Source organism: Phalacrocorax aristotelis, chromosome 5, assembly GCF_949628215.1.
Source record: "Phalacrocorax aristotelis chromosome 5, bGulAri2.1, whole genome shotgun sequence".
Taxonomy (NCBI): domain Eukaryota; kingdom Metazoa; phylum Chordata; class Aves; order Suliformes; family Phalacrocoracidae; genus Phalacrocorax; species Phalacrocorax aristotelis.
The window spans coordinates 18,576,248-18,603,810 of NC_134280.1; the positions used below are offsets into that span (position 1 = coordinate 18,576,248).

The 27,563-nt window shown below is 60.5% G+C and overlaps 4 protein-coding genes across 9 annotated transcripts; 2 read left to right on the forward strand and 2 right to left on the reverse strand.

Annotated features, from left to right (window-relative positions):
• Window positions 1–127: 127 nt before the first annotated feature.
• On the reverse strand, window positions 128–10,521 carry ATG9A (autophagy related 9A). The gene is made up of 14 exons (XM_075093225.1): window positions 10,352–10,521; window positions 10,054–10,097; window positions 8,640–8,704; window positions 8,182–8,343; window positions 7,937–8,078; window positions 6,278–7,026; window positions 5,777–5,930; window positions 5,374–5,553; window positions 4,267–4,512; window positions 3,743–3,963; window positions 3,213–3,330; window positions 2,807–3,029; window positions 2,520–2,662; window positions 128–2,412 (listed from the first exon to the last, which is right to left on the reverse strand). The coding sequence occupies exons 1-14, from the start codon at window positions 10,452–10,454 to the stop codon at window positions 2,407–2,409; spliced, it is 2,556 nt and encodes an 851-aa protein (XP_074949326.1). The 5' UTR covers window positions 10,455–10,521; the 3' UTR covers window positions 128–2,406.
• A 39-nt stretch (window positions 10,522–10,560) lies between these two features.
• On the forward strand, window positions 10,561–18,554 carry ANKZF1 (ankyrin repeat and zinc finger peptidyl tRNA hydrolase 1). Of its 4 annotated transcripts, none has more exons than XM_075093227.1 (16): window positions 10,589–10,667; window positions 10,981–11,112; window positions 11,355–11,464; window positions 12,653–12,755; window positions 13,154–13,338; window positions 13,616–13,731; window positions 14,022–14,175; window positions 14,398–14,620; window positions 14,817–14,918; window positions 15,123–15,299; window positions 15,415–15,531; window positions 15,973–16,246; window positions 16,721–16,832; window positions 16,956–17,123; window positions 17,240–17,310; window positions 17,895–18,554. In XM_075093227.1, the coding sequence occupies exons 2-16, from the start codon at window positions 10,986–10,988 to the stop codon at window positions 18,013–18,015; spliced, it is 2,160 nt and encodes a 719-aa protein (XP_074949328.1). In that variant the 5' UTR covers window positions 10,589–10,667; window positions 10,981–10,985; the 3' UTR covers window positions 18,016–18,554. The 4 variants fall into 4 exon arrangements, with proteins under 4 accessions (XP_074949330.1, XP_074949331.1, XP_074949328.1 ...); XM_075093228.1 differs by having other exon boundaries at window positions 15,147–15,299; XM_075093229.1 differs by lacking the exon at window positions 10,981–11,112 and having other exon boundaries at window positions 10,561–10,667.
• Window positions 18,555–18,725: 171 nt separating this feature from the next.
• On the reverse strand, window positions 18,726–24,988 carry GLB1L (galactosidase beta 1 like). Of its 3 annotated transcripts, XM_075093233.1 has the most exons (17): window positions 24,738–24,986; window positions 24,076–24,263; window positions 23,448–23,620; window positions 23,000–23,150; window positions 22,717–22,777; window positions 22,349–22,443; window positions 21,795–21,975; window positions 21,654–21,712; window positions 21,344–21,465; window positions 21,069–21,109; window positions 20,660–20,778; window positions 20,446–20,520; window positions 20,279–20,368; window positions 20,028–20,141; window positions 19,602–19,733; window positions 19,040–19,255; window positions 18,726–18,965 (listed from the first exon to the last, which is right to left on the reverse strand). In XM_075093233.1, the coding sequence occupies exons 2-17, from the start codon at window positions 24,127–24,129 to the stop codon at window positions 18,747–18,749; spliced, it is 1,902 nt and encodes a 633-aa protein (XP_074949334.1). In that variant the 5' UTR covers window positions 24,130–24,263; window positions 24,738–24,986; the 3' UTR covers window positions 18,726–18,746. The 3 variants fall into 3 exon arrangements, with proteins under 3 accessions (XP_074949334.1, XP_074949333.1, XP_074949332.1); XM_075093232.1 differs by having other exon boundaries at window positions 21,069–21,465; window positions 24,738–24,988; XM_075093231.1 differs by having other exon boundaries at window positions 21,069–21,465; window positions 24,076–24,246; window positions 24,738–24,821.
• STK16 (serine/threonine kinase 16) lies at window positions 24,966–27,492 on the forward strand. The gene is made up of 7 exons (XM_075093234.1): window positions 24,966–25,102; window positions 25,801–26,020; window positions 26,098–26,231; window positions 26,311–26,431; window positions 26,512–26,607; window positions 26,675–26,796; window positions 26,884–27,492. Exons 1-7 carry the CDS (start codon window positions 25,017–25,019, stop codon window positions 27,020–27,022), a joined length of 918 nt encoding a protein of 305 aa, XP_074949335.1. The 5' UTR covers window positions 24,966–25,016; the 3' UTR covers window positions 27,023–27,492.
• The last annotated feature ends 71 nt before the right edge of the window (window positions 27,493–27,563 follow it).

Sequence of the window (27,563 nt, forward strand, 5' to 3'; positions counted from 1 at the left end):
GCAGCCGGCGGGCACCTCGCAGCCTCCCGACGCCATCACAGGCACCGGCTCGTTCCTTCACGCCGTGGCCGGGTCCGGGTGGGCTGCACTGAGCCGGAGGGTGAAGGGAGACACAGAGGCAGGCAGGGATGATACAGCCCATCTTTATTAGACGGCTATACAGCTGTACAGCGACGGGCAACACCACGCTCCCCGGGGACCCCACGATGAAGAGTGGCTTGCCATGCACATGGGACACCGACAACACAAGCACAACATGCAGCAAGGACTCGGGCCTGCTCCCCGCCCAGCCTGTCCCTCCTGCCAGCCCAGGGATAGGCCCACACTTTCCCCCTGCCCCAGAGCACCGCCAGCTTTCAGCCCGAGTTTAGGGATCAGCGACAAGCCCGCCAGGAAGGCCAGGCGCAGCCTCCCATAGTCCCCGGGGAGGCTCACCTCTATGCAGGGCAGCAGCCCAGGTGCCAGGGGATGCCCCAGGAAAGCTTGGGTTCCCAGGAAATGTCCTTTAAGTTTCCCTTAACCATGCCCTGACAACCCCAAGCTGGAGCTGCTCTTAGGTCATTGCAGCTGCTCCTCTGTGGGAGGACCCCAGCAGCACCCAGGTCTGTAGAGCTCCTGCCCAGCTCAGACCTGACCCCAGCTTGAGCTCTGCTTTAGCATGCTCCATTTGGTCTCTTACAGACCCACAGCACTCACAGCTCCGCTCTGTCCCACCCCATCACAGCAGGGAACCCACCATCCCCAAAGGGCCCGCCCCTACGTGGGCACCCAGGCCCTGCTCACACCCTGGCTATCTGCGTGCGCACCCCTGCAGCGCTGGGAGCAGCCGGCTCACCAGCATGTGCCCAGCCCGGGCTCAAAGGGCAGCGGATGACAACCCAGGCAGGGGAAAAGAAGCAGCCCCGGGCTCCAGGGATGGCAGAGGGCCTGTGCTGCTGGCAGAGGGCATGGCAAAAGCAAGCAGCCCCTACCAGAAACAAGGGGAGGAAGGGAGGGGAAGTGAAGACTGACAGATGTTAGCAGGGGTGCAGATCCTCACAAGCTGCCACTGGAAGAGAGGAGATGGAAACCAGAACGATGGTGGGAAGGTCTTGCCCGAGGCCACGCTGCACAGGCAGAATCCTGATCTACCCCCACCACCACCCCAGGGCTGGGCTGGGTCTGCCTCTTGCTTCTGGGTTCAGGGCACCCCTCCTTGCCCCCCCAGGTACGAGCCAGCTGCTTGGTATATGGTCTCCCCAGCAGCTGAAGGCATGTTGCAAGCAGGTGGTTTCAGGAGGGAAGGAGGAGCTGTGAGCCCCTGGGTGATATGTGAGATGCAACAAAGCCTTTGCTTGGGGAAGGGGAAAGGCCCAATACTGCAGAAACAGCCACATCAGGAAGACAGACCCAATGCACCACAGCCTGGGCATGGGGAAAAAGCCATTTATCACCCCCAGGGGAAGGGAACCAACACACAGAGCACAAGACCTTCAGGGTGGGCTCCAAGTGGGTCTGCAAGCACTCCCGGGAGATGCCAGCTGCCCCACCCTGGGCCCTCTTGCAGTGCCAAAGAGACCCTGCTAGCAGCTCGTATCCCACAGGTGCTGCACAGCAGGGACGATGCTGCCCTAACCCAGAGGTATGGCACAAAGACTGCCAGCTGGGAGGGACATCAGGGACCCCACTGACCCTTCCTTGCATGCAGGGGACAGATCAGCTGTCATGGGAGTTAGGGAGCTGCAGCATCCCTGGATCCTGGCCAGAGCTGTTCCCACCAGCTCCAGATCCCACCCCTACCCTTGCCAGCAGCAGCTAGGGCAGAGGGGTGGGTGACTGCACCACTGCTGTCCTGCTCTGGGCTGAAGAGCACAACGTTGGTACTCTCCAGGAGGGTGAACATGGCCCTGGGTACCTCCCCAGGGCCACAGGCAGGGCAGGTGTGGTGCTACAGGCTGAGCTAGAGCTCCCACAGCAGCTCCTGCCTTCACGTCGGAGGCAGGTCCCAGCTCTGGGCAGACATCTGGAGCTGGTGCCGTCTCACGTCTCTTCAAAGAGCAGCTCCTGCTGCCACATCCGAGTCAGTCCACAGCTCCCCACTGCTAGTCCTGTCATGTCACCTTTCGCAGGCTCTGCAGTGATCCTCCAACACAGACAACACAGATGTGAACAGACACATGTATGTACTCACACACGCATTCACCCCACGAGTCAGAGTGGTGTTGACTTGACACACGGCTGGACACAAAAGTGCCACCGCAAAGCCGCCAGCCTGGAAGTTTTGTCTCTTCGGCAATTGATGGCAACAAAATGGAGCCCGGGACTATCCTGTCCACTCGGGACAGGAGAAGAATCAGGCTGATGCCACAATCTGCTGCCCAGGCAGCTCCCAGTCTGCAACCCCCATGAGATCCCCAGCCTACAAGGCTATACCTGCAAGACAGAGAAGGGACGTCGCACTATCTGGACCAGCTGTCCAGCACCCCAACCCAGCATCCCGAGTACACCTTGCCCCTCTCAGCCACAGCCTTCATCCCTACCTTGTGGATCTGTGGTGGAAGCTCATCCTCTGAGCTCTCCTCTGGCACAGGCTCTGGATGCCTCGCTGACTGCCCGTCTTCAGCCCAGCCTCCCAGAGGGAGGCGGGAAAAGTGTGATGGGGCTCTGTGTACTGTGCCCGGGTCTGCAGGAGAGGCAAGGAAGAAGATTAGCTACCTGGGGGACTGTCAGCCTTCAGGGACAGGCAAGGCTGCTTGTGCCAGCCCACAGAGGGCATTAGTTATGGGGCTTTGACCCAGGGCTCAGAACTCTGCCCTGTCTCCCCTACCTGTGATGCCACCATATCGCCGCTGGAAGCCAGTCTGCAGCGTGGCCGTCTCCTCAGCAGGCTGCCGTGGTGAGGAGAAGGGGTAGCTGGCAGAGCGAGGGATGGGGACAGGGGCACCCCGCTGAGCGTCCAGCTCCTCATGAGCACTCTCCCCACTCTCATCACTCTCTCGCCTGTGCCAAGTGTGCCTCTCAGGCTCCAGCTGGGCATGCTGCTTGTGCAACTGCAGGCCAAAACATGAGTGAGTCAGCTGTGTGGGAGAACCCAGACACCTGAACACACCCTCCCCAACACTGCACACACACTGGCCTCAGCTCTCACTCACACTGGCATTCCAGTCACTCCAGACAGGGCACCCCAGTCCCACCCCGCACCCCTCTAGCTGGCCCAGCTCCAGGCTGCTCACCTCGTGCATGTAGAGTGCATGGAGACTCATCTCAGTGGAAGCGTACTCTGATAGGATCATGCTCTGTAGCTGACCCTCCCAGGCGCTGCTCCCTGAGCTCACGGTCCTTGCGTCGGCACTGCCATGGGACACACAAGAGGTGTTTGCAGCCCAGGTGCCACCCACACCGCCCAGCCCCTCTCTACTCTAATGTCAGGCTTGCCGACATCCACTCCTGGGCTGAGTAGGAACAGATTTTCTGTAACATCTCCCCAGATGCACAAGGTGACCAGCCCTGCTATGGCACTGCCTCTTCCCTACCAGGGGTTTCTCACCACTGTGGTACCTACAGGAGAACAGCAGAACCCCAACACTGTCTTTTGGGGCCAGCCTAAGCACCTGGCGCTAACTCTGCTTATGAACATGCCCCTTGCTGTCCCAGTCTGCAGAAACAAATGCCACTGTGCAACTAGGACAATAAGATGGCAATCAGACAAGGGTTTAAGGAATTTGCAGGGTGTCCGGCCACCCCTCTTCAGCCCGCAGCTCACCCAGAGGCTGTCATGGCACTGGCACCACGAGGCTGGGCTCCCTCTCCATCCCTTGCTGCCATCTGGAAGCCACTGGGAGGCTGCTGGGCAGACTGGAGCGGGGAGAAAGAACGCAGAGCCGAGGCCACTTCGGAGAGATGGCGGGAGGCCTGTCCGTCCCGGCCCATGTGGAAGCCCAGTGCCGAGGAGCCTGCTATCACATTGGCAATCAGGCTGTGAGGCTGCAGAGTTGAAAGGTAGAGAACCACTGTCCTGTGCAGACTTGGAGGCCTGATCCCTGCCAGTGACATAGCACTGAGGCACCCCAGCTCTGTCAGCCCCTCTCCCACCTCACAGGGCCCCAGGACAGCCTGCTGCCTTCTCTAGAAACCCAGCAGCAGTCCCAGCAAGTGCTGGTCTATCACATTTGCATTCCCAGATACAGCCCAGGCAAGGGCAAAATCACCCAAAGGGCCTGATTATCAGTTTGCCAGCACCCAGCAAGCACCCCAAGAACACCCCGCATCCCCCCCCAGCCTGGGCACCTCTGACTCTGACTGCAGGGACTGGATGGAGCTGAAGAGGGCGTTTTCGGGGAGCACAGCCTGCTGAGCCAGCGCCACGCTGCTGTCCCGGTGCACCCGCTCCTTCAGGAAGCCAATGAAGGCCGTGCTCTCCCGAGGCGGCTGCCACTTGGGGTTGGTGATGGCAAAGTGCATGAGGGACAGCTCCGTCTTGCCGTCCTCGGCCTGCTGGTAAATGGAGGCCTCCGTCTTTCCTGCTGACATCCACTGCAGAGCACAGACAGGTAATGAGGAACAGGATCTGCTTTATACCCCACCAGGCCTGGGATCCTGCAATCAGCCTGGGCAAAGCATGCAACACCCAGCATAAGTTGGGCCATGGCAGCAGCTGCTACACCAGAAGCCCCACACGAGTTCACAGCCTGGGGAAGAAGGAGCAAGCACAACGTCTTCAACCTCCCCGCCCAGAACACGCATCGCTGCAAGGAAACTGGAGAGATGGGGACTAGTCACAAAATACACAGCCGAAAGCCTCGTCTTGTGCTCTCCAGCTCACAGTAGGAGCAACTACAGCCAACAAATGACTGTTCTTAAAGGCTTCCTGCCACAGTGAGTCCGCTCCCTTCTTAGTTCATGGCCCTGTCACTAGGGAGTCTTTCCTGAACAACCTAGTTCCCAGGCACAGGAAATAGATGGATCCCCTTCCTGCCCTGCACTAGACTTTACATAATGGAAAATACTTCCCATCTCCCTGAAGCTGCCTCTCCCCTGGGCCCAAGCAGCCCAGCTTCTTTGAGTCAGCTCTCAGCAGTCACGCTTTGTAAATGTCCAAATATCCCCCTTCGTCTCCCTGGAGGACATAGGACTCTTGATTGCGAAGACAGGCAAGGACATCAAATAAAAAAATTACAAAGCCTGGTTCACAAAATACCAAGTTAATAATCACAGCTGGGCCACAAGAGCCTTCTGGGGCTGGTGACCCATGTTGGCAGCCCCAGACACCCAGCAGGGAGGCAGATGGCTGGGCTGGGCTGCCAGGAGCGGTGAGTTATGGGATCTCATGGGTCTGAAGGACCAGGCATGCTAGTGAGGAGCCCAGGCTGCTCTCCCACCACCCACGGGACCTACCGCTGGGTGGCCATGCTGGCGCACATCCATCTGGGCGAAGGAGCAGGTGTCGCCCACACCCACCACCTCCACAGTGAAGTTGCGGAAGAAGTCAACGATGTCCAAGGACTTGGGCCGCAGGCAGACAATGAGGATCAGGGGGGTAATGATGGGACTCAGGAGCTCCTCCAGGATGAAGACCTGAGCACAGAGATGATGGGCTCAGCGTAAGCTCAAGGATATCAGAAAACCCTCGATCCCAAAGCCAGCCCCCAGCTCCAACCCATCTTCTGAGGCAGGGTGTCTCTGAGAAAGCTGCCTTATTCCTCTGCCAGCCCAAGAGCTGCTCAGCTCTCCAGCAGCTTTTCCCCCCTGCAGGGATGGAGGCGAGTCCCCGTCCTAGCCCCCTGCAAGCCAAGCTCACCGCTTTGTACTGGAAGAGCTGGGCAAACTCATCCCTGGTCTCATAGCGGTGGGCATTGCCCTGCCAGTGGTCAGGCATGTAGTGGATGTGTGCCAGGATGACTCGCAGCAGCTGCTCTGGGCAAAACACCAGGTGTTGGTCAGGGATAAAAGACCTGTAGGACAGGACACAGAAACACCACACCATCACACCTCAGTTCCTGGGAGATCTCATCCTGAGAGGGCAGGGTGACCGGCCCGTATCACAGCTCCGCCCATAGCCTTCACATCCAACCCAAACCTTCCTGCCAGCCCAGCCCTGTACAGCTCCAGCAACACCCGTCATATCTTACGACTGCCCCCTTCTCCTGCCTGCCCCTGACTCTCCTCAGCCATGCCGCCATTCACCCGGGCAGATTCATGTCCACTTGCAACCAAAGAGCATGTTTGTGTGGAAGGCTGCCAGCCCCACCGCTCCCCACAGCCCTGCCAGGAGCACAGGGGCAGCACAGACCCACCTCACCTGCACACCGTGATGCCCACCCCAAGCAGGGTGACAGTGGTCAGGACGTGCTCAACTGCCAGCACGTCCTCATCGTAGATGGTGAGAGCAATGAGCACAGCCAGGATGGAGCCAGCAAAGAAGGCCACATTCTTGGCCACGATGGTGAGGAGTGGGGAGATAAAGCAGTTCATGTACTTGGAAGCTGGCTTGTACCCCTTGCTGAGGCGTGAGTGCAGTTCATGGTCCAGCTCATTGAAGTGACGGAGGTAACAGCGGCCATAGAGAGACCAGCAGCGGGCACCCAGGCTGCCCGGCTCCCGCTTCAGGATTTCTGTATAGCTGAAGAAGGCATAGAGGATCTGCCAGATGAGGATGAGGGGGCAGAGGAGGAAGTTAGCAATACCAATCCAGAGGATACGAGTGCTGAGCTTCTCAGCCAACTCCAGGCGGTTCCCAGCCCGCTTGTACTCAGCCTTCAGGCTCCACTCATTCTCAAAAAGGGAGCCGGGTCCCCAGAAGAAGATGAGCTCAAAGTTGTACTTGAGCCCACGCGTGTAGAAAACAGTGTCTCCCAGCAGGGGCAGGCGGAAGCGGATGGGCAGCAGCGACTTGTTCACCATGGCCACCATGTAGTTCTTGAAGCGGAGGATGCGGTGGTAGATGTCCAGCTCCGTCAGCTCCTTCTTGTGGATGCAGATCTGGTGCTCCTTCTGGATCTGCACGATGCGGGCCTGCACCTCCTGCCAGGTATAGTATGGCAGGGTGGACTGGAAGGGAGCAAGTGGCAACGTTAGGGGCAGCAGGTTCCAGCGCACGTCTCAGGGTGCTGATGAGGCATGTGCAACACTGGGACACAAGGCACCTCCCTGCACTGCTTCAGCCTGCGGCGAGCAAACCCCATAACTTGCCCCAGTGCCCTGTACCCCTAGATTAGTTTCTAACTAACAACTGTTTCCCAGCCACTCGCTCACCAGCTGCCTCAGAGGCACAAACACACCTCACAGCTGCCTTGGATGCACAAACACAGCTCCAGGCTCCCGTGAATCCTCCCAGAACTGCCATTTGGAGTCAGCAGGGAGACATGAACAGTGGAAGGGGCTTAAGCAGTGTCCCAGAAGGAACCTGTTGAGCCTTTTGGCTCACCCTGCCTTTCTCAAGACATGGTCTCTCCTTAAAGGACGCACATACACCTTTTGATGTCATCCCTCAGAGCAAGGACTCTGGACTAGGCTATATGTGCAAGCCTCAAACCCAGTCTTTGACGCAGAGTGGCCATCACCAACTAGGCAGCTCCATGCCTCGGTTTCCCCACAGTAAACAAGGAAGATGATGTTGTCCACAACCCTGGGAGGTACAAGAATATCCTCACTTGTGCCTTCTCTGTTGAAAGGCATCACAGAAAAGGCCAACACTGAAGAATAAACATATTGTGTGGCAGATGGCAGAGGCGTGTACCAACAGGCAGAGAGACAGGCTGGGCAGAGAGGGGTTAACACGCACTAAGTTGGCTGCTGGAGAAGAGACCAAAAGGAGCCCTATGCAATTATGGAGCAGAGGGAAGAGTGCTCAGTACAGCTCTCCTGGAGAGGAGTAAAGGTGAGCTGCTTCTCACCACTCAGCAAATGCCTCCCACATCCCTTAGCAGCCCTGTATGTGGCCCTTGGCCCAGCTACTTACCATGGGGATTTTGAGGGCATTGATGTAGAAAGAGTGAATCTCCCAGTAGCAGCAAATGTTGTAGATAAATTTGACAAGCCGGTGGATCCAGAAAACCCCAGCTATCACCAGGATGCAGATGAGGAAGCTGTTTGCCTGGATTCTGCAAGGAAGAAGAGGCAAGTAGAGGGAGGCAGGCCTGGGCAGGTGCCCTGAGTACCTGAGAAAGCAAGAGCAGTGACTAACATGCCTTCCGCTGCCCCTACCTTGCACTGCAGACATTTGGAGGCAGAAAGGCATCTGGCAGAGTCACCTTAATGGGCTCACTGGGATGTTGGCTGTGATTTACTGCTTTGTTGGCAAAAAGGATGTCGTAATCAACACAGCTGATAAGAAAGGTGGTAAATGCCACCACAAAGATGAACTGCCTGTGAAAAAATGGAGCAGGTGTGAGAGAATTGCCCTTCCACCCCCCAAAATGTAAAGGAGGGAGGGTCACGTATCATGGAGATGCATTCCCACAGCCATGGCAGCAGAAAAGCTCAAGAGCACTAGTTTCTTGAAGTGGAATGCGTGTTTGGGGTACAGAAAACCCTAATGAAGGGGAGACAAGACAAATGTAAAGGGAACCCTCCCGCTCACCCAGCTGCAGGAGCTCAGCAGATTCCTGCAGCTGTTCCCCAGCAGCTATCACAGCCACAACAGAGGAGGAACCTGCACTTACATGAGCTCAAAGATCTCTCCAATGAGCATGCAGGTGAAGCCATTCTTCTGATGCAGGTTATAGACGTGAGAGCTACAGTCAAGGAGAACAGTTTGGAGACTCCTTCCCTCTGACAAAGGACGGAGAGGCTTCTGTCCACTGGCACCTGCAGCTCCCCAGCAAAGTGTCCCTCCACCACCAATGGAAACCCCCTCATATCCCTAGTCATCAGCAAGCTGATGCTCCACTGCAGGAAAACACACTCTCCCCAGGTAAAGCACAGCTGGGATAAGAGGACTTGGTTCCATCCAAGCTCTTTTCTTCCCACACCCAATACCCAGAGGGGTCTGTCCCAGCACAGTGCAGAAACACAGCATGCCCTCAAGCCACACAAGGGTGGGCTGGGCAGGGCAGGGCAGGGCAGCACAGAGACAGGCAAAAATGCATTTAATACCCCCAGCACATGTGACCAGTACCCCCTGCTCCTGACCCCTGGTATTGTGTCTGACTAACGCCATTTTATAAGGCAAGCAGCATTCTCTGTGACCAAGTATGTCATGGATTAGTTCCCTTTCCCTCATTATCAGGGGATTCAGGGGATCACAGGACCCTGAATGACCTGTGAACCAAGAAGACAAACCAAAATGATTTCTTCTTCCCCTCCCCAGTGGCCTCAAGATTCCTGGGCACCAGGCTGCTTACTCCCTTCCTTATTGGCCTTGAAGGTCCCAGGCACGCAGCCAGCCTGGTGGTGGTGATGAACCTGTCACAGAACAGGGAAATGTAACAACGCCAGGGCACTGTCCACAAAATCAAGGAGTTACAAGTCCTAAATGGGAACTTGGACCGAAACTGCTGCTGGACAGTGAGACCCAGGGCTCCCTGGTGGCCAGGGACACCTCCGCCGTCATCTGCTTCCTCCAACGATTAGGTGACTCGTATGCTTTTATACGATTTTTGACTCTAGATTATGATTGTTATACTGAGACAGCAAACCACGTATGAAGACCTGACCTGATCTGCAGAGAGTCCAGGTAACTAGAAACTGTATGGCAAGCAGTGTTTTAAAATTTTGTACTATGCTACTTATAAAATTGTATCACACTGATTCTGCTTACAGAAATCCCACGCTATTCTGATTATAAATTCTATGCTACCCTCTTAAGGGAATAAAGCTTTAATTGTGACTACAAGTCAATGATGCCACCACCCTGCCAAGGATCCCTGAAAGAACCCGCCTGTCCCCTCAGTGCTGGGTGCCAGCACCCCACGGGCATGGGGGGCCTGCCAGCCCCCAGCCCCTCTGGAGTCGCGTGGTGTCCTCAGGAAAGGGGCAGAGGCTGCCCCAGCTCCAGGTTCCCCCAAGCCCAGCGCTCCCCGCAGCGGCCAGAGCCCAGGAGGTGGCGGGGCGCATCCCGCCCCAGCGAAAGGATATGCGAGAGAAGAAGAGGTCCAGGTTCTCGATGTGGTGCCAGGGAGCTGAAGGAGGAGCAGCGCAGGGTGAAGGACCCTCCGGCACACCCTGTTTTCGTGCCCCTGGGGCAGAACCCCACCTCCTCCCCCCAGGCCCCCAGTCCCGGGCGTACTCCCCCCGTCCCCAGCCACCGGGGCCGGCCGCAGCTGCCCCCGCAGCCCGGAGACGGCCGGTCCCCGCGGCCTCCCTCCCCGCTCCCCTCAGGCCCGGGCCGCGGCCCCGCCAGGCCCCAACCCGCGGTGGTGGTGCCGCCGCTCACACTTGGCGCCCTCGGGGACGTGGACGAGCAGGTCGCCGCCGCCGGGGGGTGACTCGGTGGAGGAGCTCTCCAGGCGCTGGTACTGCGTCTCGAAGTGGGCCATGGCGGGGACCCCCCGCCGCCGGTCCCGGACCGGCCACACCGCGAATGGCGGCCGCAGCGCCCAATGGCGGCCGCGGGGCGGGACGAGGGACGGCCAATGGGATAGGCGGGAAGGCGGGAGCGCGGGTTGAGCCTGGCGGCGGCCCGTAGGCGAGGAAGATGTGACGTCCGACAGACGAAGGGTGCTTCCGGGCCGGGTCGGCGGTGGCCGCAGGTGAGTGACGGGGCGCCCGCTCCCGTTACCGGCGGGCCGAAGTCACGCGGGTAACAGCTTCGGGGAGGGTGAGGGGCCCCGGGGGTAAGGGCGGGGGATCCCGGGGGTAACGGCTGGTGCGGCTGGTGGATCCCGGGTGGAACGGCTTAGGCGGGGGAGAGAATCCCGGGGTTAATGGCTGGGTGGAGGGACTCCGGGGGCGGGGGCGGGGGGGGGGGGGGGGTGTCACCCCGCCCGGTCAACGGCAGGAGGTTCCCGCCGCCCCTGGTGCCGGGCCCGTCGCTCAGGTGCTGTCCCTTCCCGCCGGGAGCAGGAGCGATGCCGGCCCCCGAGAGCAGGTCGGTTTTTGAGGCCGCCCGGGACCCCGTTCTCCTGCGTGGGCTCATCCTCGTCACCGGAGCAGCTGCGGACGCGTGGGGCACCGAGACGGCACCAGCGAGCCAGGGTGCGTGGGGTGCCACGGGGGCAGCAGCTCCAGAGGCGGGGAGCGTTTGGCCAAGCTCGCCTCCACCAGCCCTGAGGCACGAAGAAGGAGCTCTGTCCCCAGCACTGCTTGGACAGCCTCCCCGTACAGCTCCTTTACAGCCACAGGGCTCTTTGGGTGGCTGAGAAGAGACCCAGGAGGCCCCATTCCTTGCGGTGCAGCCTGGGGAGCTGCCTCTGCACAGCCCTTTCTTCTTTTTCCAGAGAAACCCGTGGATGCTAGCAGCAAGGAGAAGGCCCGTGAGGTCCCTGAGGTGCCAGAGCGTATGTGCTGCTTGACCTGTGGGCAGGTCTTTGCCAGCCGGGAGGAGCAGGTGAGTGAGGCCTAGTGGCTGGTGTGCGGTGGGAGCGGGGCTGGCAGGGTCCTGCCACAGAGGCTCAGCCCCAGCGCACTGCCGCCCAGTGCTGGCTGCTTCCCAGAGCTCCACAGCCCGCATCCTGTTGGGATCTGGCACTCGGATCCTGCATATTATTGCTTAAAATGTTATTTACTCTAGGTAAATGGTACGCGTAGCACAGGCCTGCGCCTGTTCAGGTTAACTAGAGAGATCTAGACAAACTTGAGAGCTGGGCAATCGCCAACCGTGTGAAGTTTAACAAGGGCAAGTGCTGGATTTTACACGTGGGGCACGGCAACTGTGGGTGTACATACAGGCTGGGGAGTGAGAGGCTGGAGAGCAGGTCTGCAGGGAGGGACCTGGGAGTTCTGGTTGGTGGCAAGTTGAACATGAGCCAACAGTGTGCTCTGGCAGCCAAGAGGGCCCACCGTGTCTCGGGATGCATCGAGCACTGCATTTCAGCCAGTCAAGGGAGGGGATTGTCCTGCTCTACTCTGCACTGCTGCGGCCTCACCTCGAGTACTGTGTGCAGTTTTGGGTGCCAGAGTGTATTAGGGATACAAAGCTACTAGAGAGTGTCCAGAGGAGGGCCATGAAGCTGATGAAAGGTCTAGAGGAGAAACCATATGAGGAGCAGCTAAAGTCACTTGGTTTGTTCAGCCTGGAGAAGAGGAGGCTGAGGGGAGACTCATCACGGTCTGCAGCTTCCTCACAAGGGGAGGAGGTGGGGCAGGCGCTGGTCTCTTCTCTCTGGTGACCAATGACAGGACCCAAGGGAATGGCAGGAAGATGTGCCAGGGGAGGTTTAGGTTGGATATTAGGAAGAGGCTCTTCACTCAGAGGGTGGTGGAGCACTGGAACAGGCTCTCCAGAGAGGCAGTGATGGCACCAAGCCTGACAATATTCAAGAAGCACTTGGACAACGCCCTCAGAGTCATGGTGTGAATTTGGGGTTGTCCTGTGCGGGGACAGGAGTTGGAGTCGATGATCGTCGCGGGTCCCATCCAACTCAGGACATTCTATGATTCTATGAACTGTTACATGGGATGATGCAGAGTCTCGGCATCAGTTCAGCCCTCGGAGTCTGTTACCTTGGGCCCTTTGGTGGTGGGAGTTTCTGGGGAGCGCCAAGACCTTGCTGGCTCATACCACTTTCCTCCACAGACTGAGCACTACCGTCTCGACTGGCACCGGTTCAACCTGAAGCAGCGACTCCTGGGGCGCCGGACACTGACGGTAGAAGCGTTTGAGGAGAAGACCCGTGCAGGTGAGGAACAGATTTGCGCCCAGAGAAGCCCAGAGGCCACCAGCAGCCTCACTGGGACTGTTCTGTCCAGGGATGAAGACCCTGGTTACCCCTGCCAGCTCAGCGTCCCTTTATTCTGCCCCTCTGGGGTCTCCTGGGGGTCCAGCACTGCTCCTGAATCCTGCTGACTTGTTATGGGGAGAAGGGGGTGTTCTGCCTGAGCCCCACCTATGCATACCTGGGCGTCCAGAGTCCCAGACATCTGTCTCCCCAGCCCACAGCCCCCCATGTGATATGTAGGGTATCGGACAGAACAATTCTGGGTCCGTGGCTGGCCCTTGGAGCCACCTGCAAAGTTTTGGGGAGGTTGTTGGTTAATCTTTGCCTTGCTCTACTGCTTCATCTTTTTTCCCTTGCAGGTGATGTTTCCAGCATCTCGGGTTCTGATTCAGAGAGCTCCGATGCAAGTAGTGAGTCAGAGTTGCTGCCCTCTGCCAGCGACAGCCTTGGGCATCCCCAGACCCCCCGATCCCACAAGGTGCTCTTCTGCAATGCGAAGGGCCAGCTCATCTCCGCCTACCGCTGCGTGCTGGGCACCAGGAAGGCAAGTCACAGCCCAGCTTGTTGGGAGAGGGACCCCAGAGAAGAAGGATGGCACTGGGGTGTAGACATCTGTATGACAGTCCCCATATTCCATGATGGGAAGAGTGGTCTTTGATGCCAGGTCAGAGCCCCAGGCTTGCTGGTGGCCTGGTTTTTGGTTCTGGGGTGCTCCCAGAAATCTGCTTCTGGTGCTCTCAGAGAGGCTGGTCTTTGTCCTGGGGGACAGCAAGAGGTGGGAAGGTGATCCCATGGATGCTAGCAGGGTGTCTGTGTCTCAGGGCGGCAGTGAGGAGCCAGCAGAGCTGACAGCATCACTGCAGAGCCTTGGTGTGAGCACATGCTGGGTTGTGCTGATGATGGGCGGTGGGCACTTCGCAGGAGCTGTGTTCCGGGGGTGAGTACAGGGGCACAGAGCTGGGGTTGCCCTCTGGGCAGGGTCAAGTGGGGCTAGGCATTGGATGGCCATCCCCTCCCTACTCCTTCATCACGGTGCTTACCACACCCTAGGCACCTGCAACTCCTAGACTTTGCTTGAGGGTTGGCTAAGCCCAGTCATGCTGCAAGAGAAATATTAATTTTTCGGGCCGCAGGGGCAAGCCATAAGCCCTCCAGGGTCCCAGGAGGATCAGCTCACCACCTGTCCATGCATGGGGCCCTGTTGCTCATGCCTGCCCTTCTCCACAGCCCCCAGGTGCAGGAGCACAAGACCTTCCACCGCTACACGGTGCGAGCCCGTCGGGGCACAGCCCAGGGCCTACGGGACGCCCAGACCCCAGGGTCGGCACCCAGGTCAGCCGGAGCCTCCCTGCGGCGTTATAACGAGGCTGCGCTGCTCAAGGTGGGGCTGGACCACAGCACTGGGCTCTCACAGGGAGATATGGTCATGACTGGCTCTGTGGGGTGGTACCATGCTACTGCTGGAGGGCGTGGGTGGGGTGTGAGCTCCAGAAAGGGGTCAGGGCCCAGTTTAGGCTGCTCTGCAGGGTCTGTCCCTGCTCCAGAGCCTCCTGTGCCCAGGCAGTGTGCTCAGGACCCCATGGTGCCTCCCCTTCCTCCCCAGGATATTCAGGACCTGCTGACAGCGTGGGCAAAGCACCTGAATGAAGCTCAGCGCATTTTCCTTCGGGCCCCGCGCCACAACCAGGCACTGCTTTTTGGTGGCAGGAACCCACCCCTCACCCGAGGTGACCCTCGCATCTGCCACATCCCCCTCAGCACCCGCAGGGCCACCCTGCGAGAGGTGCTGCGAGTCCATGCCACATTGGCCAGCCTGCAGGTGTATGGTGAGTCATCCCAGCCCTGGTGCCCCAGTGCCTGTGGGTCAGAGCGTGTGGGGTAACGTGGTCCCTTGTGTAATCCCATGTGCGTTTGAGGATGCTGCCTTATGGGGTTGAGGTGCTAGCTCTCCAACCTTCAAGCCCTGGAGACATGGGGTGCTCCCTGTCCTCAGGCAATGACAGGAGCACCCTTGCTGCCCAGGGAAGGACACACCACTGGAGGAGATCACTGGGTCGCCCTGGAAGGTCTGGCAGAAGAGGTGGCAAAAAGCAGACATGGATCCCCCGCACGAGGACACGAGTGGTGAGTTGAGCCATGGAGGGAGTTGTGGCTCTGAGCAAGCAGGGTAGTCTGGCGTTATGGGACGGGGGCCGGGCTTGCAGCCCTGTGACGGGGCCTGGCACCACAGTGGGGATCTGCAGAGTGCAGCCTCGTGCTGGGCAGGAGAAAGGTAGGGTGTGCTTGGCTGAGAGCCTCAGGTGACTCGTGCTGTGTGTAGGGCCTCAGGCCCTGTCTTATCACCTCCTTCAGCCCCAGGAGAGGAGGAAGAGGAAGAGGAAAACCCTGCAGGGGAACTGGAGACTGTTGAAGTGACACTGGGGACCTTGGACCTCCAGGAGTTCAAAGTGATGCCCAAGCGAAACCGCAAGAGGAGGAAGAAGAGGGACAAGAAGGTGGAGAAAGGTGAGGGGGGAAGAACTGGCCAGGGGCAGCGTAGGAAGGCATTGGGGAAGGGACTGCCGTGGCTGGGGTGTAGGCTGGCCCTGGCTCTCTTCCTTACCATGTGCTCCCTGCGCAGGGCCCTATGCTGAAGAGATGGGGTGCTGTGGTACCCAGTGTGGGCAGCCCAGCCTGGAGCTGGTGCCGGAGCTGCAGGGGGAGGCTGAGGCTGAGCCCCTTCCCTGGGGCGATGGAGGTAAGTGGGGTCAGGAGCTGGGCTGGCTGTGTGCCTGCCCCATTTGCTTGGGCCTTTGCAGTGGGGTGAAAAGCACGTTGTCACACAGGTGCCCAGAGCAGCTGGGTGTGAGATGGCTCTAGTGCAGCTGCATGCCTTCGAAAGAGCCACATGTGCAGAGCAGTAGCTCTGAACCAGGGGATAGGCAGCACCTGGCTAAGCCAGGCATGTTGGTGGGAATTGGGGTGGGTCTCATCTCAGGAAAGGACTTGGCTGCTGCCAGCAGTGCCCAGCAGTGCCATGGTACATTGTCATGGACTCTGAAGGTGCTAGAGATCCTGCAGTGCCCAAATACAGCTAGGAGGATGACACTTTAACTGCACCCTGTGGGCTTCCTGGTCAGACCAGAGCACTGCTCTGCCCAGGGAGCCATCAGACTCCCGTCCTCTTTTTCCCTCATAGGAGACCATCAGACCCAGCTCTGTGATGCCCTGTTCACTGCCTGCAAAACGGGGGATGCGGGGATGCTGCGACAACTCCTGGGTGTGCCAGAGAGCAGGGACCTTCCAGGGAACCATAAGGATGGGGTGGGCGCACAGCCACTGGATATGCCCCACTCTCTGCTCAACCAGCCCGTGGATGAGCGCGGCTGCACCCTGCTTCATGTGGCAGCACGTGCGGGGAAGGCTGAGGCTGTGCGCCTGCTGCTGGAGGTGGGGGCGGACCCTGCCCTCAGGTATGGCCACAGGGCACCCAGCAGTTGACAAGCACAGCCCCGCTGTGGGAGCCCAGCAATTCACTCCTGTCTCAGCCATGGGAGACTGGTGCCAGTTTTGTCCTGGGACAGCCGGGGTTGGTCTCTCACAGCTAGAACATCTGGGTTTGTTACAGGAAGCCTAGGAGCCTAACCACCATTCTCTGTGCCTGCCTGGGTCTGGCACAGCGGCAGGCAGGCACTGCCCCAAAGTACTCCCAGGTTCTGTTTATTTTTTTATTATTTTTCTGTTTATTGGTACACAGTTCAGAGGGTAGGGATGAGACCACCAGGCAGGGTATTTGAGATCCAAGAAGGGAGGCTTTGGAGGATTCAGGTGAAGGGATAAGCAACTTTCCCCTCCTTGGCTGCAGAACCCTGGCCTGCAGCATCCATTGCATATCTCTGGGGATGGCAGTAAGATGGGAAGGTGAACTGGTCTTCCTTGTCTTGCAGAGACGGGCAGGAGAGGACCCCCTACTGTGTCTCTGCTGACAAACTGACCCGCAATGCCTTCCGCAAGTTCATGGTGGATCATCCAGACAAGTACGACTACATCCGTGCCAAGGTGGGTGCCTGCCCTCCGCCCTCGCCTTCAGGGGGCTGGGAGACCCCAGAGCAAAGCACCCCTTGCCCGCTCGTGTCATTGCCCCTGGCTCAGTGGGAGGTGCTGACTGCCCTCTGCCCCTAGGTGCCAGGGCCCCTGACGCAGGAGATGGAGGCCAAGAAGCTAGAGAAAAAGCGGGCACAGAAAGCCCAGCGGAAGCAGCGGGAGCAGGTGCAGCGGGAGGAGCGGCAGCGCTGGGAGCAGGAGCAGGGAGAGAAGCAGCGGTTCGCAGCCCTGTCTGACAGGGAAAAGGTGAGGCTCTGCATGGGGAAGGGATCCAGCCCAACTGGGGCAGTGCCAATGCAGTGGGCTCTGGGCGCAGTGGCTCCCAGGGGCTGGGGGGGCTGAACTGTCTCTCTGCTCCCCAGAGGGCCCTGACTGCCGAGCGGAGGCTGGCTGCACAGCTGCAGGACACCGGCACAACTCTTGCCAACATCAGGTAACAGCCCCAGCAGTATGGCTCTGCAGACAAACTCTCCCACGTGAGCACAGCTGTTCCCTGCCCTTCTTGCTCCAGTTCTCATTTCCAGTCTAAAACTATTCCTGTCCACTCGGTTCCCAGCAGTGCCAGTCTAAAAGCTTTCTCTCCCTCTTCCCCTGCCTTCCTGAACTATTTTAGAAAGGACAATTTGGTCCACTTGCAGCCAGTTCTATGGCAAGCCAATCCCCCAGCCACTCCTGTGCCCCTGACACTGCATCCCATGTCCCTTCCTTATGCCACCCCACAGGCTTTTGGGCAGCCAGCCCTGCCTGTGCTGATCTGGGCAGGGGCTCAACAACCTGCTATGGGGCCAAATTCCCCCTTGTTCAGCCTGCCTCAGTGTGCCTCGCTCTGTGTAGCATTGCCTCCTGGGAATGTGTCCTGGCCGGGCTCCTGGGTGAGCCCTGTAGGACCAGAGGAGCCCAAGCTCCCTCATGCTGCTGCTGTCTCATGTCACAGCCCAGGCAGTTACTCCTCTCTGCTCCTCTAACCCTCTTGCAAGTGTCTCCTTCGCTCAGGGCCACCTCTGCTGTTTCCTGCAGCCGCTGCTGGCATTGCGGAGAGTCCTTACTGGGCCGGATCCCTTTCCATTACCTTGACTTCTCTTTCTGCTCCACTGCCTGCCTGCAAACACACCGCCGGGCCCGGGCCAGCCACACATAGGCTGGGGACTGCTGCCACCTGCCAAGGACGAGTGTGGTTGAGGCACGGCTGAGCACTGGCTGTGCAGCATCGGAGAGCCTCCATAGCAGTGCTCATTGGAGGGACTGAGCTGGCCATGTCCCTCTCAGGCAACTCTGGCAAGGCTCGGGGCAAGAATGTCACTCTGGGTGGTGACTCTGGGGACATTACAATTGGGAAGTCCCTACATACTAGTGTGAGGGGCCAGGACGGCTCTGTGGCCCAGCTGCAGCAGGGGGCTCTTGCAGCTGGCTTTTCTCATGGCTACCTCATAGGCTGCTGCCTGTGGCGGTGGGATAGACACTGACATATCCGGCCCCCACAGCCCTGAGCTGCGTGTGAGCATCCTCTGGGCTGTGCTTTGCCCTCCTCTACTGGATGCCATTGGTGTCTCAGCTGTATCATGTTAGCCACTACCTCCTCTGCCTGAATTGTCAATAAAGAGGTGCCTTGGTCCCCTAAGCATGGGAGCATCAGCATGAGCACTGAAACTATTTGGAATTAACATGCAAAACAAGCTCAATTCTGAGCCCCTTTCTCCTTTGTACAGACCTGACTTGGCACCAGAGTGGGGCAGGGAGATCCAGGAGCTCTGAATGTCCATGCCAGGATGTGTGTCCCTTTCCTAGGGCGCATGCCCCTGTGCTCCACCAGCCCCCTGCCATCTCCACAGCCCCAGCAAGAGGCGATGCTGGTGGCCGGCAGCCTTTTGTTTATTCTGTGGCCGCAGTGCTGCGGCTGAGGGTCCTGTTGAAAAGGGGGTGGTCGAGGAAGAGCAGGAAGGGGGTGTGAGGTGCCCCCTCCAGCTCCAGCACTGTGATGTTGTTGGGGCGGCCAACATGCAGCACTGAGCCAGGCACAAAGAGGCTCTGCTGGGGCCCACGGTGGGGCCAGTACCGTCCCAGGTTGAAGCCGTTTATCCACAGCTGGCCCTGGAAGATGGAGACAGGACTGAGCTGTGGCCCTCTTCACCCTCACCCCCGCTCCCAGCTACGCATCTCCTTACCTTGCTCCAACCTGGGAATGTCACAAAGGTGTCCCAGGCAATGCCAGGGGTCTCAAAGGTCCCAGTGTAGAAGGCTGGCCCTGTTCTGCCCCCACTGCTTGATTTCGGCAGGGTGGCATGGGGCCAGCCTTGCTGGATGGCAGTGTCTATGGCCAGGGGGTAGATCAGCCAGTTGCTGAGAGGGCTGGAGTCCAAGGAGAGGTTCCCCAGCAAGCCCTGAGGTGGAGCAGGAGGGAAAAATGAGGGAGCAGGGTCTGCCACAGGCAGGACAGTGCTTGGCTTCCCCAGGGCACGTCCCCCTTGCAGCAGCGAAGATGGGATGGGATCCCCTTGAGGGGCTGCCCTGCTGTGGCAGCATAAGTGGGAGAGAGGGGTGCTGATCTCACAGCCTTATCCTGGGCCTGGCAGGTTTGCCAGGGGATGGTGTGAGATTAACCAGGGAGTAGGTCTAGGGGTGGCCCTGCTGTGGCTGGAGTCTGTCACGGGTGGCGGGAGAGGGGGTGTTTGGGCATGCAAGCAGCCAGGCTATCCCCTCCAGAGCCCCAGGGCCCTCTCCCCTCACCTTGAAGTCACTGGTGTTGGCCCCAAAGCTAATCCTGCCCATGTTCTCCAGGAGCACGTCCAGGGTGTCCCCTGCCCTGCCCGTCACATGCAGTGTTGTCTGCCCATCCCGTTCCAGTGTCCCCCGGTACTCCTGCAGTCACAGGGTCAGCACTGCCGCCCTGCGCCCAGATCCCACTGTCCCGAACTCTGCCAGCAGCCTGCCAGCGTAGCATCCCACTGCCTGCCCCACCAGAGCCAGCCCAGGCTTGCCCTCCACCCCAAAACGGGGCAAATTCAGCCCAGAGGGCTAGCCCACAAGGCCTCAGTGTGGCTCTCAGCACCCTGACTGTCCCCAGGACCCTGCCATGGCATGGTGCCACTGCTGCCAGGTCCCACAGCCCTCCAGAGCGCCTGGCCAGGGATGGGTGCGCTCCCGCAGCCTCACCTGCTGCAGCATCACATAGCCGCGGTCACAGACACTGTGGGGAGGAGTGCCCAGCACGGCTGGGTCCAAGATGTCCCAGGGCAGCTGTGTGCGGTACAGCACAAAGCCATGGGCCTGCAGGACACAGCAGAGCAGCACAGACAGGGTAATGGGGGTGGAGACGAGCTCTGTTCCTCCACCCTAGAGCCAGGGCAGGGCAGAAAAGCCTAGGAGCATCTCTCCCAGTGTCCCCACTGCACCCAGCCCCTCACCTGCTTTATGGCCTCAAAGGTGAGGGGGAACTGGCTCTGGATGGGCCCAGAGGGGCACAGCACATCCAAGACATCCAGGAGGTCAGCATACTGCAAAGAGAGGGCCAGGTGTGGGGCAGCTGGGCAGTGCCAGGCAGGGGCAGCACAGCCCTTGGGCAGGCACTCACCTTCCGCAGGGCCACCCAGCCGTAAGCATACTTGGGGGTGGCGGGTGGCATTGGACCGACTGGCAGGGGCTGGAACTGAACAGCAAACTGTAAGCTGCCCTACGGGGCAGGCAGGGACATGTCCCCTGCCCTGCCAGGTCCTTCTGTGTCCCCCTCTTCCCTGGCATGGGCTGTGGTGCCCAGTGCTGTCCCCTCCTCCTGCTAGGCTCAGCACCTTGCTGATGACAGTGCGGATGGCAAACAGCTTCTCAGTGGGGTCTCCTGCCTCTGACAGGGGGGCATCATAGTCGTAGCTGGTGGTCACTGGTTTATACTGGTCCTTGAAGTCAGCACCTGGCCGAGGAAGCAATGGGAGCTGGAGGAAGGGGCTCTGGTAGAGCCCAGGACATGCAACCCAGCCCAGACTGGCTGCAGTGTGATGGCGGGGGCATGACCTAGAAGTGGGACACCCTGCCTGGGGACAAAAGGAGTCCCTGGGGGTGACACAAGCTTGGGTTCAGGGGCCCTTGGGTGTGTGTTAGCCTGCCCCATGGGACAGAACAGGAGCCTGAAGCAGGCTTCTCTGAGATGGCCAAGGAAAGCCCCACAGTGTGACCCCCTCCCCAGGGCAGGGCCCTACTCACCGCTCCAGTAGGCAAAGTTCGTCCCCCCATGGAACATGTACCTATGGGAGACCCCAGAGAGCCCTGTCAGCACCCCCACTGCACCCACAGCACCCCAGCTGGCAGGGCTCACCCAGCACTGTACCCTCCCTGCTGCACCCACAGTTCCCAGCCCTGCCTGCCTCACCCTGACCAAGCCCTGTGGGAGGAAGGCAAGTGACGATGCCTGCTCCAATTCTGGCAGATGGGAGGGCATTGCCCCCCCAGCCCGTGTCCCCCACCAGCTGACTACTTGCATGTTGACATTGGCTCCCAGCTGCAGCATGTCCTCCAGCCCCTGGGCCACCCGTGCTGAACTGGTGCTGGCGTGCACTTCCCCCCAGTAGTCCAGCCAGCCCGTGTAGTACTCGGAGTTCACCTGGAGGAGAAAGGGACTGTCACCTGCCTGGAGCTGGGGCTCCTGACACCCCTCTGTCAGCCACATTGCCCCCTGCTCACCTGCATCCTGGCCCCGGTACCCCTCTTTGCCACATCCCCCCAGCCCCTCTGCCTCCCCAAAGCTATTTCAGGTCATTCCTCTCCCCCCAGCGCCTACCCCAAGCTCACCAGGGGCCCCTTTGGCTCGACCCGGCGCTGGGCACCAAACACCTCCGTCACATTGGAGCCTGTGGAGGTGGCAGAAAGGAGGTTGGAGCAGGATGGAGCTGGGGCCCCCCCATCCCCTGTCCTCCTCCTCCATAGGGGTACCTGGCCCGAAGTCAATGGTGGCGTAGAGCCCCTGCAGTGTGCCGCAGCGCAGCTCCTCCACCCTCGTGCCATCAGTGGTGAAGAGCAGCACCTCGCTCCCCAGCAGCTCCCGGAAGGAGCGCAGCAGGTGCCGCAGGTACTCGTAGTCACAGGCATAGTAGCTCCCATATTCATTCTCCACCTGTGAGCAGGGCAGGGGCCGGCACCCAGCGTGCACATGGCAGGGCTGCAGCCAGGTCCCACCATGCCCTGGGACGAGCACCCGGGTCCCCCCTTCTCTCCTGACACCATCAGATATTGTGACAGCCCCCAGGTACGCCCCAGGAGTAACTTCCAGACCCACTATGAGCCCCAGCTCTGCCAGTGTCCCTCAAATCACAACCAGGGTGGTGGCAGGTACCCCAGAGTCCCAGCCCTTGGATTTCAATGCAGGTCCAGAGGTCGGGAAGGGTTTATCTAAGAGCTGTGCCAGATGAGGGCATGGGGTACGGTGTACAGGTGACTCCAAAGATGACCCAGAGCAGGGCAGGGGGCTTGGTCCTACAGCACCCTACCTGCACACTGATGATGTTCCCCCCATGCTGGTACAGGCGTGGCTTGATCTTGGGTAGCAGGACGTGGAGCCAGGAGTCCACAGCTGCCAGGTAGGCTGGGGGGAGAGAAGGCAGCTCAGCCTGGCTGCAGCGTCCACCCCAGCCCACCCGCAGCCAGCCCTGCCAGGACGAGGATGGAGCAGGCAGAGCAGAGCAGAATAGATGGGGAAGCAGAAGTGGAGGACAAACTATGGTGCTCCCAAAAGATGGAGAAGAGTATGGGTGAGACCACGCAGTGGGGCTGGCAGATGTGTGGAGAGAGACCAACGTGCCAGGACTGGCACCAGGCTGTAACGACACGGTGGCCAGAGCCCTGTGCCGAGGCTCACCGGGGTCGGAGGAGCGCAGGACGATGTCCCTTTTCCACAGCAGCCAGGCGGGCAGGCCACCCTGGAAAAACACCCACAGCCAAGAGGGAGGAAGAGAAACCGCTCAGCAACCTGGGCTGGCCCACACCCGAAACCAGGCCAGGGCAGTGCTAGTGCTTGGCACCAGAGTGCTACCTGCCCCACAGAGCAGCAGCCTGGGCATAGCTGGCATGGGCCAGCCCCAATGTGCCCTTCCTGGGCCACCTATGACACCTCCGTCCCAGGTCTGGGGGCTGGGGCTCACCATCTCCCACTCTGCACAGATGTAGGGCCCTGGCCGCAGGATCACCAGAAGCCCCAGTTCAGCTGTCAGGTCCAGGAAGGCTTCCACATCCCGGTCCCCAGCAAAGTCATACACCCCCGGCAGCGGCTCGTGGTAGTTCCAGGGGACATAGCTGGGGTGAGAGGGAGTTAAGGGCACCCTGGCACAACAGGGAACCATCCCACAGTCTGGTCCTGAGAACTGGCCTCCAGCCTAGGCAACTGGGGCTGGACTGGGACTAGCCCAGGCTCATGCTTGTGTCTGGCAGGGGCGTCCTGGGGATCACAGTCAGCCCAGTGCAAGGGCTGGTCCCCGCTCCCTGTGATCAGACAACACCCTTGCCTCTGCCCCTACACCAGGGACCCCAGAGACCCCGAGGGGCCACGGTGGCTGAGGGCCGTGCGCCATCAGGGCTGCCCCCATCACTTACACCTGCACGGCGCTGAGCCCACTCATGTACATCTTGAGGAGCCGGTCCCTCCAGGCAGGGTGCGGGACGCGGGCATAGTGGATGCTGCCTGAGATGTAGCGGAAAGGGACACCGTCCTTGCGGAAGCAGTTACCCTCGTAATCCAGCTGGAAGGAGCGTGCTGGGGGGGAGGCCTGCGGGAGAGGGGCAGTGCTAGGGGGCTGCAGACCTTCCCCAAACCCAGCCACTCCCTCCCACGCTCCCTGGGATTGGGACTGGCAGGGGCTGGTTCCTGGGGAGGACCCTCCCCATCCTCGGTGCAGGGATGAGGCAGGTACCAGTGTCCCGGAAGAGCAGGAGGGACAAGCAGGGCAGCCATTTGCACCACCTGACGGCCCCTCCTCACTAATCAAACACCCTGCGGCTGAACTGGTGGCATTTCGGGGGACGGGTGCTGGGAGGGCAGGCAGGGAGCTGGGAGTGCAAGCGGGATGTTGGGGCGGGACACAGCTGCAGCAGGACGCGGCCATAGCAGAAGGAGCAGGGACATGGGGGAGGCAAGCAAGGCAGATCCCAGAGCCATCCCACCAGGCCCTTCGCAGCTCAGCCCCGTGTGCTTCTCCCAAACTTTCCACGCGTGTTTGCTAACCTGCGTGTGCAGGAGCCCCACCGCCAGCAGCAGTGTGAGAGCCGGCAGCCTCATCCCCAGTGGGAGCTCGGCAGGCCCAGGATGGGGGACGAAGTGGGACGTGGACACCACCGTCACATGATCCTTCTCGGCCAGCACCGGGCGCTTCCTCCAGGTCCTAAGTGCAGGCAGCTGCAACAGCAGCACAGCTAGGGGCAGCATGGGATAGGGGGTGCGTGGCTCTGGTTCCCCATGCCTGGGCCCGCCACACATCATCCCCCCCAAAGCCCACCCAGCACAGGATGCAGGCAGCCCACCGCTGCCCCAGCTGGTGGGGCCGGCCCTGGTGCCACCCCGAGTGGTGGGTGGCACACGTGGAGGAACAAGGGGCCTCATAAAAGTGTCACCACCAGACAAAACTCCTTCGAGGGAGCTCAGCCCACTTGTTTCACCAGAGAGGTGGTGATGGAAACCTCGCTTACAGCTCAGGTGGGGGGGGTGCTGCAGAAGGAAAGGAAAACGTCCCTAGACCGAGGGTCTGGTGACAGAGGTGGTGGCAGGCGAGGTGCCGCAGGGCAGGGCGAGGGGATCGTGCCCTCGGGGACGAGCCCTGCTGGGGTGGCCTCGCCATCTCTGTCCCCTGCACAGCCGACCCGCCCGCCCAGGCGAGGGGCTTGGCTCACCGGGGCCAGCTCCGGGGAGCGGCGGGGCTGCAGCTGCCGCCACCACCGCCTCCACCGCCGGGGATACCACCGCGCCGGGGACACCGCGTTCCACCCCGGTCACAATGCGGGGCGAGCCCGGAGCTCGGCGCCGCCCGCTCCGCTCCGGGGGAGGGACCGTGGGATCCCCGCCGCGGCGGCACCGGGAACCGGGAAGGATGAAGCGCCGCGCTCGGTGGGTGACGTGGCGGGTGACGCAATGGGTGACGCGCGGCGGCGGGCGATGACGCGTGCGGGGCGATGGGGCAGGCGCTGTGCGTCTGCTCCCGCGGCACCGTCAGCCTGGGGGGCGTGCGGTACCTCCTGCTCCACCGCCTGGCAGAGGGGTCCGCAGTGGGGCTGGGGCATGGCGGGTTCCACGGGCACGGGGGGACGCTGGGGATGGGGGGTGCTCGGGCGTGGGGAGTGCTTGTGCGTGCGGGGGATGCTGGGGCTTGGGGGGAATGCTTGGGCACGGGGGTGATGCTCGTGCACGGGGGTGCTTGTGCATGGGGGGATGCTCACGCTTAAGGGATGTTGGGCATGGGGGTGTTGCTCCGGCACGGGGGGCGATGCTCAGGCATGGGGGGATGCTCAGGTGTGGGGGGGTATACTTGGGTGCATGGGGGATGCTCAGGCATGGTGGGGAGATGCTTGAGAATGGGTGTGTTTGGGCATGGGGGAGATAATTGGGCATGGTGGGGGGAGATGCTTGAGTGTAGGGTGCTTGTGCATGGTGGAGGAGTCTCATGATGGGTGGCAGGGGTTGGTCACGTGCAGGAGTGGGTACTTGGGCCTGTGGGAGTGGGGGTGATTGAGCCAGTGGGGTTGTTCAGGCAGCAGTGGGACGTTTTGGGTGACTGGCAGGAGCCCTTGCGGAGGGGGAGACATGCATGCCTGGGGCTTCCCATGGAGAGGGGTGCAGGCACCTGCTGCCGACTGTACCCCTCTCCTGGGTGCTCACATTTGAGGCTAGGCACAAGTCCCTGACCTGGGTGCCATGGCAGCGGGACACCCAGCCCACGCCACACTCGGCTCCTCTCAGGGGCTTCAGCTATGTGGACCTGGTGGAGGGGCTGCGGGATGGGCGCTTCTATGCCCTGAAGCGCATCCTGTGCCACGACAAGGAGGACCGCCAGGCTGCCCTGCATGAGGTGAAGATGCATGGCCTCTTCGACCATCCCAACATCCTGCGTCTGGAGGCCCACTGCATGGTGGAGAAGGGTGCCAAGCACGAAGCCTGGCTCCTCCTGCCCTATGTGAAGGTGAGGTGGGTTCCCCCGGCTGCTCCCACCCCTTACAACTGAGAGCAGCAGTGTGACTGGCTGCTTGCATTTGCCAGGGGGGGACCCTCTGGAGTGAGGTGGAAGCACTGCAAAAGAAAGGGACCTTCATGCCAGAGCAGCGGATCCTCCTCATCCTCCATGGCATCTGCTGCGGGCTTCAAGCCATCCACAGCAAGGGCTACGCGCACAGGTGGGGGGGCTGGCAGCCCTGGTCAGTGTGGGAGTTGGCAGAGGGTCCAGTGGGCGCTCAGTGACATCCATCCCTGCAGGGACCTCAAGCCCACCAACGTGCTGCTGGATGAGGATGACCGGCCTGTGCTGATGGACCTGGGCTCTATGAACCAAGCTCGCATTGAAGTCAACAGCTCTCAGGAGGCCATGGCTGTGCAGGTGGGTGCCCTGGGACATCCCCCCACCAGCTTGTCCCTGCCCCAAGCCCTTCATCCCCACCTTCACCCTCCTCTCTGCAGGACTGGGCTGCCCAGCACTGCACCATCTCTTACCGTGCCCCCGAGCTCTTCACGGTGCCAAGTCAGTGCATCATAGATGAACACACAGATATATGGGTAAGGATCTGGCCCCCTGGCCCCCGGCCCCCCTCCGCAGGGCTGCCCTGACCCTGCCGCGCTCCAGTCCCTAGGCTGCGTGCTGTACTGCATGATGTTTGGGGAGGGCCCCTATGACGCCATCTTCCAGAAGGGTGACAGCGTGGCTCTGGCAGTGCAGAACCCCATCACTGTGCCTCCCACAACCAGGTGAGGGGCTGGGGAGGGCAACCCTGCCCCCAGGCAGCCCCCTGTGCTGTGCACCATGCAGACTCCACCTCGCTGTCTTTTCTCCAGGTACTCGGTTGCCTTGCAGCACCTGCTCTGCTCCATGATGACGCTGAACCCCCAGGAGCGACCCAGCATAAATGATGTCCTCCACCAGCTGGAGGGGCTGCAGGCAGCACCAGTGGGCCAGGACACCACACAGATCTGAGCCCATCCCACCCCATGGCGCTGATGCACTCCAAGGATGAGCTGGGGAAAAAGCAGCTGTCCTCATCCCTGCTCCACCACAGAGCCGTTGCAGAGGAGACTGCTGCACTCGGGGGAGAGCTGCTGCTCTGTGTCAGAGGTGTGTTGGATTTTGAGCATTCTGTGCCCTGGATGCTGCTGCCTGGGGCTTGGCCTGTGCCCCAGTACTGTGGGCATGTGACCTGCTGCTAAACATGGGGCCCTTGCCAGTCACTGCCTCCCCCAGCGGTTGTAGAGGAGGATGCTGTGGGACCCCCCAGGTGACGGCAGCCATGGCCCCACAGCTCTGCACCCCAGGAGGGTCACTCCTGCTTGGGGCAGAGCTGTGGTCTGGGTGCTGGAACAAGGCAGGGGGGATCCGGCCCCTGCTCCACCACTGCTGTCGGCACCAACATTGCCTTGTGTTTGGAGTAAAAGATGTTTTTGCGGAGGTGTGGACGTGTCCCTGTCTGTGGGGAGGGGGTTCCACAAGGGACACGAGGAAGAGCAGGTCACACTGTCTG

Coding starts and splice junctions, on each gene's coding strand:
- ANKZF1 (XM_075093227.1), top strand. CDS start 10,986: ATGCCGGCCCCCGAGAGCAGGTCGGTTTTTGAGGCCGCCCGGGACCCC. Junction 15,300..15,414: donor GGACAAGAAGGTGGAGAAAG/GTGAGGGGGGAA, acceptor CTCCCTGCGCAG/GGCCCTATGCTGAAGAGATG. Junction 17,311..17,894: donor ACAACTCTTGCCAACATCAG/GTAACAGCCCCA, acceptor TGTTTCCTGCAG/CCGCTGCTGGCATTGCGGAG.
- ATG9A (XM_075093225.1), bottom strand. CDS start 10,454: ATGGCCCACTTCGAGACGCAGTACCAGCGCCTGGAGAGCTCCTCCACC. Junction 8,079..8,181: donor CCAAATGTCTGCAGTGCAAG/GTAGGGGCAGCG, acceptor TCTTCCTTGCAG/AATCCAGGCAAACAGCTTCC. Junction 7,027..7,936: donor ATGCCCTCAAAATCCCCATG/GTAAGTAGCTGG, acceptor GCTCCCTTCCAG/TCCACCCTGCCATACTATAC.
- GLB1L (XM_075093232.1), bottom strand. CDS start 24,129: ATGAGGCTGCCGGCTCTCACACTGCTGCTGGCGGTGGGGCTCCTGCAC. Junction 21,976..22,348: donor GGAACATCATCAGTGTGCAG/GTAGGGTGCTGT, acceptor CCCTGCTCACAG/GTGGAGAATGAATATGGGAG. Junction 20,369..20,445: donor GCTGGGTGGCCCTGCGGAAG/GTGAGTGCCTGC, acceptor CTCTCTTTGCAG/TATGCTGACCTCCTGGATGT.
- STK16 (XM_075093234.1), top strand. CDS start 25,017: ATGGGGCAGGCGCTGTGCGTCTGCTCCCGCGGCACCGTCAGCCTGGGG. Junction 26,021..26,097: donor TCCTCCTGCCCTATGTGAAG/GTGAGGTGGGTT, acceptor TGCATTTGCCAG/GGGGGGACCCTCTGGAGTGA. Junction 26,608..26,674: donor ATGAACACACAGATATATGG/GTAAGGATCTGG, acceptor GCCGCGCTCCAG/TCCCTAGGCTGCGTGCTGTA.